This window comes from Salminus brasiliensis, chromosome 15 (assembly GCF_030463535.1).
Source record: "Salminus brasiliensis chromosome 15, fSalBra1.hap2, whole genome shotgun sequence".
Lineage (NCBI taxonomy): Eukaryota > Metazoa > Chordata > Actinopteri > Characiformes > Bryconidae > Salminus > Salminus brasiliensis.
In genome coordinates this window covers 34580131-34597220 of record NC_132892.1, presented here as the reverse complement: position 1 = coordinate 34597220, position 17090 = coordinate 34580131, and the positions used below count along the sequence as shown (strand labels likewise).

At 44.0% G+C, this 17090-nt stretch overlaps 1 protein-coding gene across 2 annotated transcripts; it reads left to right on the top strand.

The window, feature by feature from the left end:
- The first annotated feature begins 6873 nt into the window (after positions 1-6873).
- On the top strand, positions 6874-16838 carry LOC140535697 (tumor necrosis factor ligand superfamily member 14). 2 transcript variants are annotated; one of them, XM_072657149.1, is made up of 6 exons: positions 6874-7348; positions 12515-12559; positions 12649-12673; positions 12804-12872; positions 13864-14098; positions 15473-16838. In XM_072657149.1, the coding sequence occupies exons 1-6, from the start codon at positions 7145-7147 to the stop codon at positions 15645-15647; spliced, it is 753 nt and encodes a 250-aa protein (XP_072513250.1). In that variant the 5' UTR covers positions 6874-7144; the 3' UTR covers positions 15648-16838. The 2 variants fall into 2 exon arrangements, with proteins under 2 accessions (XP_072513250.1, XP_072513249.1); XM_072657148.1 differs by having other exon boundaries at positions 12801-12872.
- The last annotated feature ends 252 nt before the right edge of the window (positions 16839-17090 follow it).

Genomic DNA, 17090 nt, shown 5'->3' with positions numbered 1-17090 from the left:
TTCAAAATCTAGTAGAAAGTCTTCCTTGCTGGACAGTAGAAGTTAATTCCCTTGATTTCAGAAGAAAAAAAAACGAATAAGCAAATGTCCCAATATCTTTGTCCCTTTGAAAAAGCAGACAGGGTGGAAACACTTCTTATAACTTCAGTCTGAATAGGTGGGGCTAAACAGCTCATTTTACTTAATGGTTTTTGTGAAATGTATGGACTGGGGGACAGGGGACTATATGGACTGGGAACCTGTATGGACTGGGGGACAGGGGACTATATGGACTGGGAACCTGTACAGACTGGGGGAAAGGGGACTATATGGACTGGGAACCTGTATGGACTGGGGGACAGGGGACTATATGGACTGGGAACCTGTACAGACTGGGGGAAAGGGGACTATATGGACTGGGAACCTGTATGGACTGGGGGACAGGGGACTGTATGGACTGGGAACCTGTATGGACTGGGAGAATGGGAACATGTAAAGACTGGGGGACAGGGAGACTATATGGACTGGGGGACTGGGAACTTGTATGGACTGAGGGAAAGGGGACTATATGGACTGGGAACCTGTACAGACTGGGGGACAGGGGGACAATATGGACTGGGGGACTGGGAACTTGTATGGACTGAGGGACAGGGGACTATATGGACTGGGGGACTAGGAACTTGTATGGACTGAGGGAAAGGGGACTATATGGACTGGGAACCTGTATGGACTGGAGGACAGGGGACTATATGGACTGGGAACCTGCATGGACTGGGAGAATGGGAACCTGTAAAGACTGGAGGACAGGGGACTATATGGACTGGGAACCTGCATGGACTGGGAGAATGGGAACCTGTAAAGACTGGGGGACAGAGGGACTATATGGACTGGGAGAATGGGAACCTGTAAAGACTGGGGGACAGGGGGACTATATGGACTGGGGGACTGGGAACTTGTATGGACTGAGGGACAGGGGACAATATGGACTGTGAACCATTATTCATTATATATACATATATACATTGCAGAAATCCAGATCTTTCCAAATGATGCTCTTAATTTTCCACATCATATCATACTAAATAAGAATGTAAATAATATTGTTAGCTATTATTGTTTTACAGTTTTAATCATATATATATATATATTATATTTACATATATAGTTGTTAATTATTAGCTATTTATTGACTAATATTACAGCAACTAATATTAATTTTCAAAAGAGATTGGAAAATGCTAATATATAAGCCCCCAATCGATGAATCAGCCACATACCCTCCTGTACAGACAGTGATCAGGCCTGTCCTGAAAACAATGATTTGGGCCCTTTAAATATAAGTGTTAATTTACAGTATGTGTGGTTGAGCGCAGTGTGAGTTTGATGGGTGTGACACTTCGATTTCCTGTCAGAAATGTACAGCCTGTACTGCAGCTTTACAGTGTGTCGGGTTAGTGCCTGAAGCTGGGAGAAACCCACTGGTATGGTTCTGAGACTGTGGTGGTCTCGTCTGCTGGGTAAAGCTAGTACAGGAAGGCGGGCCTGGCTGAAATAATCCCTCTGACATCATACAAATACACACACACACACACATACACACACACACACACACATACACATACGAAATGAGGAAATATCAGCAAGGGTGTGTTGTGTAAATGTGTGTTTGTGTGTGTGTGTGTGTGTGTGTGTGTGTAAGACAGAGAGAGGAAGGCAAACATAGCTGCGTGGTACAGGATGCCGGTATGGTGCATTTCTCTTTCTGTCTGTTAAAGAGTTAAACTGGGCCTAAAGCATCGCTCTATTGGTCAGTTTTAGTCAGTCTTACTTTACCTTAATTGGTCAGTTTGGGTCAGTGTAGCAGTATGTGCTTGGGTTAGTTTTGGTCAGTATTGCAGTTCCTAAATTGGTCGGTTTTGGTCAGTGTAGCAGCTCCTTTATTGGTCAGTTTTGGGCAGTGTAGCAGTTCCTTTATTAGTCAGATTTTGGGGGATGTGGCATATGTTAAATTGGCCAGTTTTGGGCAGTGTAACAGTGTCTTTATTGGTCAGTTTAGGGCAGTGTAGCAGTGTCTTTATTGGTCAGTTTTTGGGCAGTGTAGCAGTGCCTTTATTGGTCAGTTTTTGGGCAGTGTAGCAGTGTCTTTTTTGGTCAGTTTTGGTCAGTGTAGCAGTGTCTTTATTGGTCAGTTTAGGGCAGTGTAGCAGTGTCTTTATTGGTCAGTTTTTGGGCAGCGTAGCAGTGCCTTTATTGGCCAGTTTAGGGCAGTGTAGCAGTGTCTTTATTGGTCAGTTTTTGGGCAGCGTAGCAGTGCCTTTATTGGCCAGTTTTGGTCAGTGTAGCAGTGTCTTTATTGGTCAGTTTAGGGCAGTGTAGCAGTGTCTTTATTGGTCAGTTTTTGGGCAGCGTAGCAGTGTCTTTATTGGTCAGTTTAGGGCAGTGTAGCAGTGTCTTTATTGGTCAGTTTTTGGGCAGCGTAGCAGTGCCTTTATTGGCCAGTTTAGGGCAGTGTAGCAGTGCCTTTATTTGTCAGATTTTGGGGAACGTGGCATATGTTAAATTGATCAGTTTTGGGCAGTGTAGCAGTGCCTTTATTGGTCAGTTTTGGGCAGTGTAGCAGTGTCTTTATTGGTCAGTTTTGGGCAGTGTAGCAGTGCCTTTATTGGTCAGTTTTGGGCAGTGTAGCAGTGTCTTTATTGGTCAGTTTTGGGCAGTGTAGCAGTTCCTTTATTAGTCAGATTTTGGGGGATGTGGCATATGTTAAATTGGCCAGTTTTGGGCAGTGTAGCAGTGCCTTTATTGGTCAGTTTTGGGCAGTGTAGCAGTTCCTTTATTAGTCAGATTTTGGGGGATGTGGCATATGTTAAATTGGCCAGTTTTGGGCAGTGTAGCAGTGCCTTTATTGGTCAGTTTTGGGCAGTGTAGCAGTTCCTTTATTAGTCAGATTTTGGGGGATGTGGCATATGTTAAATTGGTCAGTTTTGGGCAGTGTAGCAGTTCCTTTATTGGTCAGTTTTGGGCAGTGTAGCAGTGCCTTATTTGGTCAGATTTTGGGGAATGTGGCATATGTTAAATTGGTCAGTTTTGGGCAGTGTAGCAGTGCCTTTATTGGTCAGTTTTGGGCAGTGTAGCAGTGTCTTTATTGGTCAGTTTTGGGCAGTGTAGCAGTGCCTTTATTGGTCAGTTTTGGGCAGTGTAGCAGTGTCTTTATTGGTCAGTTTTTGGGCAGCGTAGCAGTGCCTTTATTGGTCAGTTTTGGGCAGTGTAGCAGTGCCTTTATTGGTCAGTTTTGGGCAGTGTAGCAGTGTCTTTATTGGTCAGTTTTGGGCAGTTTAGCAGTGTCTTTATTGGTCAGTTTTTGGGCAGTGTAGCAGTGCCTTTATTAGTCAGATTTTGGGGAACGTGGCATATGTTAAATTGGTCAGTTTTGGGCAGTGTAGCAGTGCCTTTATTGGTCAGTTTTGGGCAGTGTAGCAGTGTCTTTATTGGTCAGTTTAGGGCAGTGTAGCAGTGTCTTTATTGGTCAGTTTTTGGGCAGTGTAGCAGTGCCTTTATTGGTCAGTTTTGGGCAGTGTAGCAGTGTCTTTATTGGTCAGTTTTTGGGCAGTGTAGCAGTGCCTTTATTGGTCAGTTTTGGGCAGTGTAGCAGTGTCTTTATTGGTCAGTTTTGGGTAGTGTAGCAGTGCCTTTATTGGTCAGTTTAGGGCAGTGTAGCAGTGTCTTTATTGGTCAGTTTTTGGGCAGTGTAGCAGTGCCTTTATTGGTCAGTTTAGGGCAGTGTAGCAGTGTCTTTATTGGTCAGTTTTGGGCAGTGTAGCAGTGCCTTTATTGGTCAGTTTAGGGCAGTGTAGCAGTGTCTTTATTGGTCAGTTTTTGGGCAGTGTAGCAGTGCCTTTATTGGTCAGTTTAGGGCAGTGTAGCAGTGTCTTTATTGGTCAGTTTTGGGCAGTGTAGCAGTGTCTTTATTGGTCAGTTTTGGGCAGTGTAGCAGTGTCTTTATTGGTCAGTTTCTGGGCAGTGTAGCAGTGTCTTTATTGGTCAGTTTTGGGCAGTGTAGCAGTGTCTTTATTGGTCAGTTTTTGGGCAGTGTAGCAGTGCCTTTATTGGTCAGTTTTGGGCAGTGTAGCAGTGTCTTTATTGGTCAGTTTTGGGCAGTGTAGCAGTGCCTTTATTGGTCAGTTTTGGGCAGTGTAGCAGTTCCTTTATTAGTCAGATTTTGGGGAATGTGGCATATGTTAAATTGGTCAGTTTTGGGCAGTGTAGCAGTTCCTTTATTGGTCAGTTTTGGGCTGTGTTGGGGTACCTTAACTGGTCAGTTTTAGGCAGTGTAGCAGTGCCTTTATTGGCCAGTTTTGGGCTGTGTTGTGGTACCTTAACTGATCAGTTTCTGGGCAGTGTAGAAGTGGCTTTATTGGTCAGTTTTGGGCAGTGTAGCAGTTCCTTTATTAGTCAGATTTTGGGGAATGTGGCATATGTTAAATTGGTCAGTTTTGGGCAGTGTAACAGTGTCTTTATTGGTCAGTTTTGGGCAGTGTAGCAGTGCCTTTACTGGCCAGTTTTGGGCAGTGTAGCAGTGCCTTTATTGGTCAGTTTTTGGGCAGTGTAGCAGTGCCTTTATTAGTCAGATTTTGGGGAATGTGGCATATGTTAAATTGGCCAGTTTTGGGCAGTGTAGCAGTTCCTTTATTGGTCAGTTTTGGGCTGTGTTGTGGTACCTTAACTGATCAGTTTCTGGGCAGTGTAGCAGTGGCTTTATTGGTCAGTTTTTGGTCAGTGTAGCAGTACCTATTATTATTAGTCATTTTATTTAAGTCAAGACAATGATAACTTGCCTTAAAGAATGAATGATGGCCATGATATTAATATATATATATATATATATATATATATATATATATATATATATATATAGTGCAGAAATCCAGGTCTTTCCAAAGGGTGCTCTTACTTGTTCACATAATTTCTGCATTCTCTACAGCTCTCTAGTGATGTATTAAAAAATACTGATGGTGAATCTCATCATCACCAGCTGTCTTTACCATCATACCCAGTGTGGTGTTGGTCCTGGTGTCACATTAATGACCATTTTCACTTTTTCAGGGATAAACAGACCCTAGATCTTGGGCAGTGTAGCAGTACCTTAACTGGTCAGTTTGGGGAAGTACAGCGTTCCCTAAAGTTGTCCGTTTTGGTCATTGTTGCAGTACCAGGAATTGGTCAGTTTGGGGCAGTATTGTATTCCCTAAATTGGTTTTGGGCAGTGTAGCAGTACCTTAATTGGTCATTTTGTTGACAGTGTAGCAGTACCAGAAATTGGTAAACCTGGGGCAGTGTCACAGTACCTTTATTGGGCAGTTTTGGGCAGTGTTGTATTCTCTAAATTGGTCAGTTTTGGGCAGTGTTGTATTTCCTAAATTGGTCAGTTTGGGGGAGTGTTGTATTCCCTAAATTGGTCAGTTTTGGGCAGTGTTGTATTCTCTAAATTGGTCAGTTTGGGGGAGTGTTGTATTCCCTAAATTGGTCAGTTTTGGGTAGTGTTGTTTTTCCTAAATTGGTCAGTTTTTGGGTGGTGTGGCAGTACCTTAATTGGTCAGTTTTTGGGCAGTGTAACAGTACCTTTATTGCTCAGTTTGGGGCAGTGTAGCATTCCCTAAATTGGTCAGTTTGGGGTAGTGTTGTATTCCCTAAATTGGTCAGTTTTAGGCTGTGTAGTAGTACTTGAATTGGTCAGTTTGTTAACAGTGTAGCAGTACCAGAAATTGGTCAACTTTGGGCAGTGTCACAGTACCTTAATTGGTCAGTTGTAGCATTCCCTAAATTTGTCAGTTTTCGGCAGTGTAGTGGTACCTTAATTGGTCAGTTTTTTTGACAATGTTGCAGGTCAACTTTGGGCAGTGTCACTGTACCTTTATTCATCTGTTTGGGGCAGTGTAGCATTGCCTAAATTGGTCAGTTTTGGGGAGTGTTGTATTCCCTAAATTGGTCAGTTTTGGGACAGTGTAGCAGTTTCTTAATTAGTCAGTTTTAGTCTATGTTGCAGTACCTAAATTGTGGTTGAGTGCCTCCCTTTCACTCCCCAAACATCTTTGTTTCATCTGACCATAAAATGTCCCTCCAGAAGTTTTGTTTCTGCTTTTTCAGCTGCAAACATTAGTCGAACTCGATGATGTGAAATTTTAGGGGAGGAGCTTCTGTCCTGGGTGACAGCCTCTCAGTCAGTGGTGATATAATCCATGGTGGCTTCATCTGAACCCATTATCTCTCAGCTGAGGGGCACGGTTAAGGTCTTCAGATAGCTCCAGATAACTTGTTCTCATGCCCAGTTGTTGACGATTATCAAGAAACTAATGATCTTGGAATCCGCAGATGCTTAGAAACTGCTTCACGTTCCTGATTTGTGACTTCTCAGATCTGGTCTGAGCATCTGGGTCTTTTCCACTGTACTGTGTGTTGGTCAGTATAATGAGTGCCTGTCAATCAAACCCCTTTTTGTATGTGGCACCAGCTGTAGTCCATCATGATCACTAGCAGAGATTGAGAGGACTTGGTCTTGGCATGTTAAAGGACATTTCGGGAACTTTCAGCAGCACTCAGTTAACAGTCTGAGTGAGTGTATGGATATTTTTGGGCCTGAATGTGTGATTTTGAGCTAAGGGGGATGTGGAAAAGTGTGTCAGGGCTGTTTGCAGGCGTGAAAGCGTGAGCTCTGCTGATTCATGACACGCCTCATTCACTCATTTCTTCCACCTGAATTTCTCACTCACTTCCTTTAGCTAAGGAAACCTCTCAAACTATGCAGACTCTGCTGACTCACGACACACCGCATTCCTTCGCTTTTTCGCTTGGTCTTTTCTCACTGGTGCTCTCGACCTCTCTTCTTTTTACAGATGGACAAACAGCTGAAGAAACTTTGATTGACCTTATTTGCGACGGAAGACTGAAATCCATCAGGAGTGTCCAGTCGTCCCGCTTGAGCATCCACAGTGTTTTCTAGACTGTGCGGACTCAGAGGGAGTCTGCAGCTGTTTTTCGGACTTTGGACTGTCGCGCTCTGTTGTTTACGGATGGATGAAGCTCTAAAAAAGATATTCTTCTTCTGAATTTTGGACCCAGAGCTTTAGAACGCAAAGCCGAGGGACTGTGAGCTGTGGAAAACGACTGTGCGATGGAGGGGGATCCAGCTAGCGGCCCGCAGGTGTTCGTGGTGGATAGTCAGGCTCCTGTGACCCTGCAGTCCAGCGGGGTCAAACATGAATGGGGTAAAAACAGGGCGCATGTACTGTACCTGCTGGTGGGCCTTGCACTGCTGGGGGTTGTCATAGAGGCAGGATTCATCTACCACCTGTACAAGCCATCAGATACAGCACAGGTCAGTATATGTGTGTGTGTGTGTGTTCTTATCTTTAGCACTTGGCAAAACTGAGGTTGCTGAGGTTAAGGTTGGAGTTGGGTGGAGGTGAGGTGTTACTAGGCTACTGTAACAGAGGTGTGTATGTGTGTGTGTGTATTGTGCAAGATATATTAGATCATTTTGGAGAGATTTAAAACAAAAAAAACAATATACTCTAAATGGACAAAAGTATTGGGACACCTGCTTATACATTCACTGTTTCTTCTGAAATCAAGGGTATTAAAAGCACTGATTCTGCTTCTGTTGGAGTAACTGTCTCTACTGTCCAGAGAAGAAGACCTTCTACTAGATTTTAGAGAAGCATTGCTGTGAGGATTTGATTGCATTCAGCCACAAGAATGTTAGTGAGGTTAGGATGTTAGAGGATGATGATCTCCACCCCACATCATCATGTCCACCTCATCCCATCCAAAAGTACTGGATAGAGCACCACCATCAGTTCATCCACTGCTCCACAGCTCAATGCCGGGGGGCTTAATGCCCACACCTGGTATTAGGCAGCATAGGGCCAATAGTGGTCATGATGTTTATCTGCTCTAGAGAGTCCTATTCTATTGGCAGTACTTCTTCTCTACAGGGACTAGACAAGCCGCGTGTGTGTGCATTTGGTGTCAGCAATGGGTTTAACTTAAAGTAGCTGAATGCGTTCATTAGAAGGGGGTGTCTACAAACCTTTGGACATGTAGTGCATATGCTCTTTATGTGGCCGGACAGCAGCCCCTGCACATCTCGTGTCTTTGTTGTTGTTGTTGCGGGAGTGTTTAATGTGTGGGCTGTGTGAAGCTGAGGGTCGTACCGGGGAAAGAAGAAAAAAAAGGATGTTAGAAACGGGGAAGACCCCAGCGGTTTGAGTTGTGAAATTTTGCAAGCCGAAAATACCTCAGACCTCAGTAATATCACAGATACAGCGAAACACAGCGGGGAGACGCACAGCACGATTCCTCTTCATCTGAAAAACCAGACAAGTGTGGAAATGGATAATCACTGAAATTATGAACGTCTGACCAGGGTTAATCTGCGCAGTATCACTGCAGTCCGTCCTCACAAATACAGCAATACAGAATTGTGTGTGTGTAAGCTTATGCATCAATAATGCATGATTTGCAATATTAATGAAAAATAGCAAACTAATAAACAGTGGCAGGAATACACTCAGGACACACTGAGGTCAATCTGTATGAAATCCCAGAGAGCGTCTGATTGGACCGTCTTCATCATGTTCTAAGACCTTAAAACTGGTATTGCTGTCGAACAAAAATTAAATTAAATAGATTTTTTTACTTTTCTCCTTAATTTAAATCTGGCAGCATTTCTGATATCAGAATTTCATGAAGAATGGACCAATAGAAATGCTCCAAAATTACTTAAACAAATAAACTCTTTTTACATTGACTTCCATTGAAAGACAAGAAAGTTGCAGTTTTGGAAATATGAGGTTTATGCAGGACAGCAACAATTTAAGCTCCCATGACAAAAAATCTGTCAAATTGGGTGTTTAAGGTGGTAGTAACTTGGTGGTAGGTGGTAGTAGGCTCCTGCAGATGGCGCTGCACGAGGATGATGGGGATGTACAGTGTAGTGAGGGTCTCGTTGGATGTGTGTTAATGATTGGCTAAAAGGAGTGACTGTATTTGGGTGTGGACATAGTCCATAGTGTGAAGGAAGGAGCTGAATCTGCAGGTGTATGGATGCTTATGGTCATAAGGGTCTACCAGCAGTGGCAGAAATCTTTACAGTCTACAATCATTTAAGGACCATCCACAGATGTTCAAAAGTCGGGAGACTGTGAGGGCCGTGGCTAAACCATGACTCAGCTTGCTGCTCCTCTTGAGGTTGTCCATGTGTTTAGGATCAGTGTCCTGCTGTAGAAGCTCCTCCCCTTTTCAGACTGAGACGTTCCTAATGCCACTGGCTGCAACACAAGGCCCAAAGCATGATTCTGCACCTGTTAATATCCACGCTTATCTTTGCTCATCACAGCCAATCAGCCCATAATGCAGCAGGTTTGTTTAGACGGTTTAAAAGGTTCTGTCGCTGAATTTTGTGGTGAGCATTTTTTGTGGTTGGAGGCCCTATCAGTGCAGGTGCTGCTGCACAGTAGAACAGTGCACCACCTCTCCAGAGTCTGAGCAGTCTACCTGGAGGTGTTCTTCGGTCAAATGGCAGGTTTTGATTTGCTTTGATTGGCATTAGAATTTACATCACCAGGCCAAGCTAATTAAGGCCTGAGACCATGCTGCTCTTTTCCTTTTTTTATAGAAAATTATAGAAAACCTAAAATATGAAAGTTGATCCTTAAATGTTTTAATTTTGACCATTTAAGTTTAAATGTTTTAGTTAATGTTTGTCTTATTTTTATCATTTTATCATATTGTTTGTCTTATTTTATTATTTCTGAGCTGATAACATAAAAAAGGGGGAAATTCATATTACACTTTACCATTATCTGATGAGCTCTCAAAAATAATTCATAAGTTGTTTCAATCAACAAATGATCAGATATGAACACTGTCTGCGAGGCCGACGGAGCACAGTGACTTTATTCCCCGAAGGAAATGTAAAACAGTCAGTCAGCAACTTTACCTGAAATACTGTCATTTAAGGCGGATTTACCCCTCATGTGTGTATGGATGTGTGTGTGTGTCTGTTTGTGTGTGTGCATGCTGGGAAGAATATATTGAACTCAGCAGTTTCTATTTCTCTGTGGTGGCTCTGACGTCTTTTTGTGTAAAAGATCCTGATGGACTTCCCCATTCTTACCTCATGTCCACTCGGGTGGTCAACGCTAACCACACTCTGACGAAACTGACTCTGTGATTGTATGTGTGTGTCTTTTGCGAGGTCATCAGTTTGCAAGTATAAGTGTGTATGTACATGTATATGCAACATATTTTATATTTAGATTACATGTAGTTCTCAGAAGCATCTGTGACATTTAGAAATGCCATCTGGTTTGAAATGGACCTTTTTAAAATATGGGACGAATATATTAACTGTATATCAGCATGTACGAACATATATATGTAAAATTGGCCAAATGCCAGGCTTGGGCTAGAGGGGTATAAAGCCCCCCAGCATTGAGTTCTCTGGAATGATGGTGGTGGAGCTCCATCCAGTACTTTTGATGGGATGAGTTGGGGAGTTGGGGATGATGAGGTGAGGTGGTGATCATCATCATCCAACATCCTGACCTAATTAACTAATCTTGTTGCTGAATGCAATCAAATCCTCACGGCAATGCTCCTTCTCCAAAATCTAGTAGAAAGTCTTCTTCTCTGGACAGTAGAGACAGTTACTCCAGTAAAAGCAGGATCAGCTCTTTTTAATAGCTTTGATTTCAGAATAAAAACAGTGAATGAGCTGAAGGTGTCCCAATACTTTTGTCCGTATTGTGTGTATATATAAGTTCTATATCTTAAAGTTAAATGTGAAAAAATGCTGTTAATCAAAACAAAGAAAAATATAGCCATTGCAGCTTAAAAGGTGAAGGCCTGGTGTCCCGGGCAGTCTAGTCCTCAGTCCTGACCTTAGTCCTGACCTACGCTTCCTTTTGACTTGATGTTTTGAGGTCTGCACAAGACTAGTTTGTCCACAGGTCATATGCGTAATTCATGATGTAACTGATGATTAGATCTGCTGCACTATGATCATACTGGGCAAACAGCCAACAGGTTGTGGGTTAGAGTGGGCGGCTGCTGTCTCGGAGAAGTGACTTCTGCGCTAAAAGGTTGCGTCGTTAAAAAATGCTGCAAGTCAGAAGTGAATTTCTGAAGGTAGTGAAGTTCTGACTGGACTTGGCAGAACCGGCTTCTGCACTCAGACTCTTATCCAGAGGAACCTGCATTTACATCATCCTACAGAGGTAGAAGAATGGAGAGTTAGGCCTGAGCTTCATCTTTTATGGTCAAGGGGGTTTAAAAGCTGGTCATCCAGGAGAAAACATACCCTATACTGGTCAACCAGTTTGTGACCCAGACAGTCTACCAGCATGAACTGTTTTACGAAGCTGGTTGACCAGTCTGGTCAAGTTGATCTGACAGGTTGGTCAACAGGTGGTCTCGCAGGGGGTGGTCAACTAACTTGGCCAAGTTGGTTGTGCTGGTTTTCAAGCTTAGTTTTACTGGTTGACTGGCTAGGCCAGGCTGGTCATCCTGCTCAACAAGCTTGGGCTTACTGGCTGACTAGCTTGGCAAAGCTGGTCATGCTGGTCATCAAGCTTGGTCATAGTGACTGGCTAGTTTGGTCAGATTGGTCATACTGGTTAAATAGTTTGATTAAAGCTGGTGGACCAGTCTGGTCAGGTTGATCTGACAGGTTGGTCAACAAGTGGTCTCGCAGGAGGTGGTCAACAAGGTTGTGCTGGTCTTTAAGCTTGGTGTTACTGGTTGACTGGCTTGGTCAGGCTGGTCTTGCCTGCCAACTAGCTTGGTCATAATGATTGACTAGTTTGGTCAGGCTGGTCATCAAGCTTGAGCATAGTAATTGACTAGTTTGGTCAGATTGGTCATACTGGTTAAATAGTTATATTAAATCTGGTTGACTAGTCTGGTCAAGGTGGTCTGACAGGTTGGTCAACAGGTGGTCTTTTTAGTAGGTGGTCAACTAACTTGGCCAAGTTGATTGTGCTGGTCTTCAAGCTTGGTTTTACTGGTTGACTGGTTTGGTCATGCTGTTCATCCTGCTCAACAAGCTTGGGCTTACTGGTTGATTAGCTTGGCCAAGTACTGGTCGAACATCTTGAGCATGTTGATTGACAAGCTTGGTCAGCTTGGGAATGCTGGTCGACAGGCTCGGTTGCATCGGTTGGCTAGCCTGGTGAGGTCGGTTATGCTTCTTGACCATGTGGATGAGCAGATTTTTAACTACCTTGACCATCAAATGCCAGCTTCGACCATCTGAAACCAGCTAGCAGGAGAAGCTGGTGAGGAGCTGGGTTGCTGGACCCTAGCAGCTCCTCTGACGGTCTCACCAAAGCCGTGGTGTGAAGTAATCTGCAAGTGTGTGTGAAGAGATTTGAGTCAGTGTGAAAAGCTGCATCATCGTTTCTCTGCTGTCTGACATTTAATGAGCTCTGAGGTTTCTCAGATGTGGTTGAGTTTGAAGGTTCTTTCTCTGTTTCTGCAGGCCTCCTCAGATAACCGTCAGAACCCGAGCCCAGCCCAACAGATTGTGAGTCCCACATACTCTTCTCTTTTACATGATATACTCCAGAGGGTATAGAAATATATATATTAACCTATATACTCATTCATTTTCAGGGAACGGGAAACAGGGAGTCTGAGGGTATGTACACTCCTGACACACATACACACACACACACAAACACACACACACACACACACACACACACATATATATATACTGTATATACTGTAGCATATAGCCACTAACGCTGTGTCTGGTCGTTCAGCAGATGCTAATGAAATCTTTCCGGTCCGAAGAAAGAAGCCTGATAACAACAAACCAGCTGCATTCCTGCAGGGTAAGAGTTCTTCCATAGCTACTGTTGCTAAGTTGGACAAGCTGGTACCTGTAGCTCCACCTCAGTATATATAACAATACCTACATTTAGAGTGTGTAAGTACACTGAGGAGGCGGAGCTACAGTCTCTCCTTGGGGTGAATATTAATAATGCTCTAAATGTAGGTATTGTGATATACACTAAGGAGGAGGAGCTACAGTCTCTCATTAGGGTGAATATTAATAACGCTCTAAATGTAGGTATTGTGATATACACTGAGGAGGAGGAGCTACAGTCTCTCATTAGGGTGAATATTAATAACGCTCTAAATGTAGGTATTGTGATATACACTGAGGAGGAGGAGCTACAGTCTCTCATTAGGGTGAATATTAATAACTCTAAATGTAGGTATTGTGATATACCTGGCATTGTGATCCAGCTGCCCCTGGATGTCCGAACGACCGAGTCGCTCGCTGTCTTCAAACGCAGACTGAAGACCCACCTCTTCAGAGAGTACTTGGACGAATAGTTCTATGGTCGCCTTATTGTATTGTGTTTAGTAATGTCTAAGCTTAGAGGTATCTTTTGTATTATTAGTCTATTCTAACTAGCTAAGGCTTTTCTTGGGTAAATAGCAAAGCACTTTGTAAGTCGCTCTGGATAAGAGCGTCTGCTAAATGCCATAAATGTAAATGTAAATGTAAATACACTGAGGAGGAGGAGCTACAGTCTCTCATTAGGGTGAATATTAATAACTCTCTAAATGTAGGTATTGTGATATACACTGAGGAGGAGGAGCTACAGTCTCTCATTAGGGTGAATATTAATAACGCTCTAAATGTAGGTATTGTGATATACACTGAGGAGGCGGAGCTACAGTCTCTCATTAGGGTGAATATTAATAACACTCTACATGTAGGTATTGTGATATACACTGAGGAGGAGGAGCTACAGTCTCTCATTAGGGTGAATATTAATAACGCTGTGTGTGTGTGTGTGGTTTGCTCTGCAGGTCAGAACAGTAATGAGCGTGGAGATGGAGTGCTGCAGTGGCAGACGGGGGGTTTGGGTTCCTTCATTCATGGGCTGGTGTATAAGGACGGCAGCCTGCAGATTCAGACAGATGGGTTCTACTACATTCACTCTAAAGTCTACTTCTCCGAAACCTGCTCTCTGTTCAAACACCAGGTCAAATGGCGTTCACCACGTTACAACAATTCCCCCACTAAACTCATGCAAGGACGCAGGTACACACACACACACACACACACACACACACACACACACTATACACCCAATACAAAATTCATCTCAACCTGAGATATATGCTGGACCAATCAAGTGCTGTGTGTTAAATGTATGTGTGGGTTGTAATGAGGTGTATTGGTGATGTGTTGGTGATGTGTTGGTTTTAGTGATGTTGGTGATGTGTCGGTGATGTGGTGATTATGTGTTGGATGTGGTGATGATGTGTTGGAATGCATGTTGGTGATGTGGTGATTGTGTTGGTGATGTGGTTATGGTGTGTTGATGTGGTGATGATGTGTTGATGTGATGGTGATATGGTGATGGTGTGTTGATGTGATGGGATGTAGTTATGGTGTGTTGGTGATGTGGTGAGAATGTGTTGATGTGGTGAGAATGTGTTGATGTGGTGATGATGTGTTGATGTGATGGTGATGTGATGGTGATGTGGTGATGATGTGATGATGCGTTGTGTTGGTGATGGTGTGTTGGTGATGTGGTGATAATGTGTTGATGTGTTGGTGATGTGGTGATGGTGTGTTGGTGATGTGGTGATAATGTGTTGGTGATGTGTTGATGTGAAGGTGATGTGGTAATGATGTGTTGATGTGATGTTGATGTGATGGTGATGTAGTGATGGTGTGTTGGTGATGTGGTGATAATGTGTTGGTGATGTGTTGATGTGAAGGTGATGTGGTAATGATGTGTTGATGTGATGTTGATGTGATGGTGATGTAGTGATGGTGTGTTGGTGATGTGGTGATAATGTGTTGGTGATATGTTGATGTGTTGATGTGATGGTGATGATGTGTTGATGTGGTGATGTGATGGTGATGTGGTGATGGTGTGTTAATGTGATGGGATGTAGTGATGGTGTGTTGGTGATGTGGTGAGAATGCGTTGAGGATGTGATGGTGTGTTGGTGATGTGGTAATGATGTGTTGATGTGGTGATGGTGTGATGGTGATGTGGTGATGATGTGTTGATGTGTTGGTGATGTGGTGATGATGTGTTGATGTGTTGGTGATGTGTTGATGTGTTGGTGATGTGGTGATGGTGTGTTGGTGATGTGGTGATGGTGTGTTGGTGATGTGGTGATGATGTGTTGATGTGATGTGTTGGTGATGTACTGGTGATGTGATGGTGATGTGATGGTGATGTGTGATGGTGATGTGATGGTGATGTGTTGGATGTGTGCTGGTGATGTGATGGTGATGTGTTGGTGATGTACTGGTGATGTGATGGTGATGTGATGGTGATGTGTGATGGTGATGTGATGGTGATGTGTTGGATGTGTGCTGGTGATGTGATGGTGATGTGTTGGATGTGTGCTAGTGATGTGTTGGTGATGGTGTCTGCTGGCTCTCTCTCTGCAGGTTCAGCTGTGTGGTGGGAGTGAAGCAGGGGGAGAACCAAGCGGATGTGGGGAACAGCTTCCTGGGTGGAGTATTCAAGCTCTACAAAAATGACAGTGTGTACGTGCAGGTGAACAACAGCAGCTTGGTACGAGCTGGAGTTTACGATAACTTCTTTGGTGTCTTCATGATCTAGGTACATTAAGAAATATACAGTATCCTGCCTGCTTCACTCATACGTAAGATCAGAATCATCGTTCTCAAGTGTTTATGATGCATATTGTGTTATTCAGATCTTCTTGATTTTATAGTAAATTATTTGACTGTGTATTTTACAGAGTTGTACTAAATACACATCCTGAGTTGGGTCTTCCCTCACCTTCACATCACACTCCCCTCACCCTCACACTCCCCTCACCTTCACATCACACTCCCCTCACCCTCACACTCCCCTCACCTTCACATCACACTCCCCTCACCCTCACACTCCCCTCACCTTCACATCACACTCCCCTCACCTTCACACTCCCCTCACCTTCACATCACACTCCCCTCACCCTCACACTCCCCTCACCTTCACATCACACTCCCCTCACCCTCACACTCCCCTCACCTTCACATCACACTCCCCTCACCCTCACACTCCCCTCACCTTCACATCACACTCCCCTCACCTTCACACTCCCCTCACCTTCACATCACACTCCCCTCACCCTCACACTCCCCTCACCCTCACATCACACTCCCCTTACCTTCACATCACACTCCCCTCACCCTCACACTCCCCTCACCTTCACATCATACTCCCCTCACCCTCACACTCCCCTCACCTTCACATCACACTCCCCTCACCCTCACACTCCCCTCACCTTCACATCATACTCCCCTCACCCTCACACTCCCCTCACCTTCACATCATACTCCCCTCACACTCCCCTCACCTTCACATCACACTCCGATCACCTTTCTGCAGACACACCCCTTATATTAGTGAGTCATGGCAACATCTGCTTCCATTCACCCCCCCCCCCCCCGTAGAGAAATCTGAGTGTGTAAGTGTCTTCACAGTGAAGCTCAGTTTCACGCTGAGCCCCCCCCCCCCCCTCAATTAATGTGAACATTGGTGGAATTGTGAACATTGGTGGACTTGCCCTATTTAAAGTGCCCTCTTCTCAGGCTCTTCTCAGGAGGTGCTGAACTCAGGTATTAGTGTAGATGTTCTGCAGCACTTTCTGTTGGGTTTATAAAGCCCTGTTGAAATGTTTTATGTTTATTTTAGGTTCATTTTAGACATTGTGATTAAAGTGATGACTGATATCTGCTGTATGACTGTGTTTATGAACTATATTGTAATATGAATAAATTATTGTGCAGTGTAGAGTGTGAACATGGTGTGGTTGTGTTCCTGCTGCTGAAGAACTGAATGTAGTGGTGGACTCTCAGCGCGGCCTGTTGCACACTCCTTCAGCGTCCGAGTTGCGACTGAAGAGGGGAAGTGAGGAAGTGTGCAGCCGCTGGGGTGTTTTTTGGTGGTATATTTATACTGAGCCAGTAAAGGTCATATGTAGTGGTGTTCCATCATGCTGAGGGGAACAACGCAGCGGGTTGATAGGCAAACCCCTTCTCTGAATTACAGCTT

Bases quoted from the DNA above. Each gene is read 5' to 3' on its own strand.
- LOC140535697 (XM_072657148.1), top strand. From the start codon at position 7,145: ATGGAGGGGGATCCAGCTAGCGGCCCGCAGGTGTTCGTGGTGGATAGT. The intron at 12,674-12,800 runs GTATGTACACTC...CTGGTCGTTCAG, and splicing joins GGGAAACAGGGAGTCTGAGG to CAGATGCTAATGAAATCTTT. The intron at 14,099-15,472 runs GTACACACACAC...CTCTCTCTGCAG, and splicing joins AAACTCATGCAAGGACGCAG to GTTCAGCTGTGTGGTGGGAG.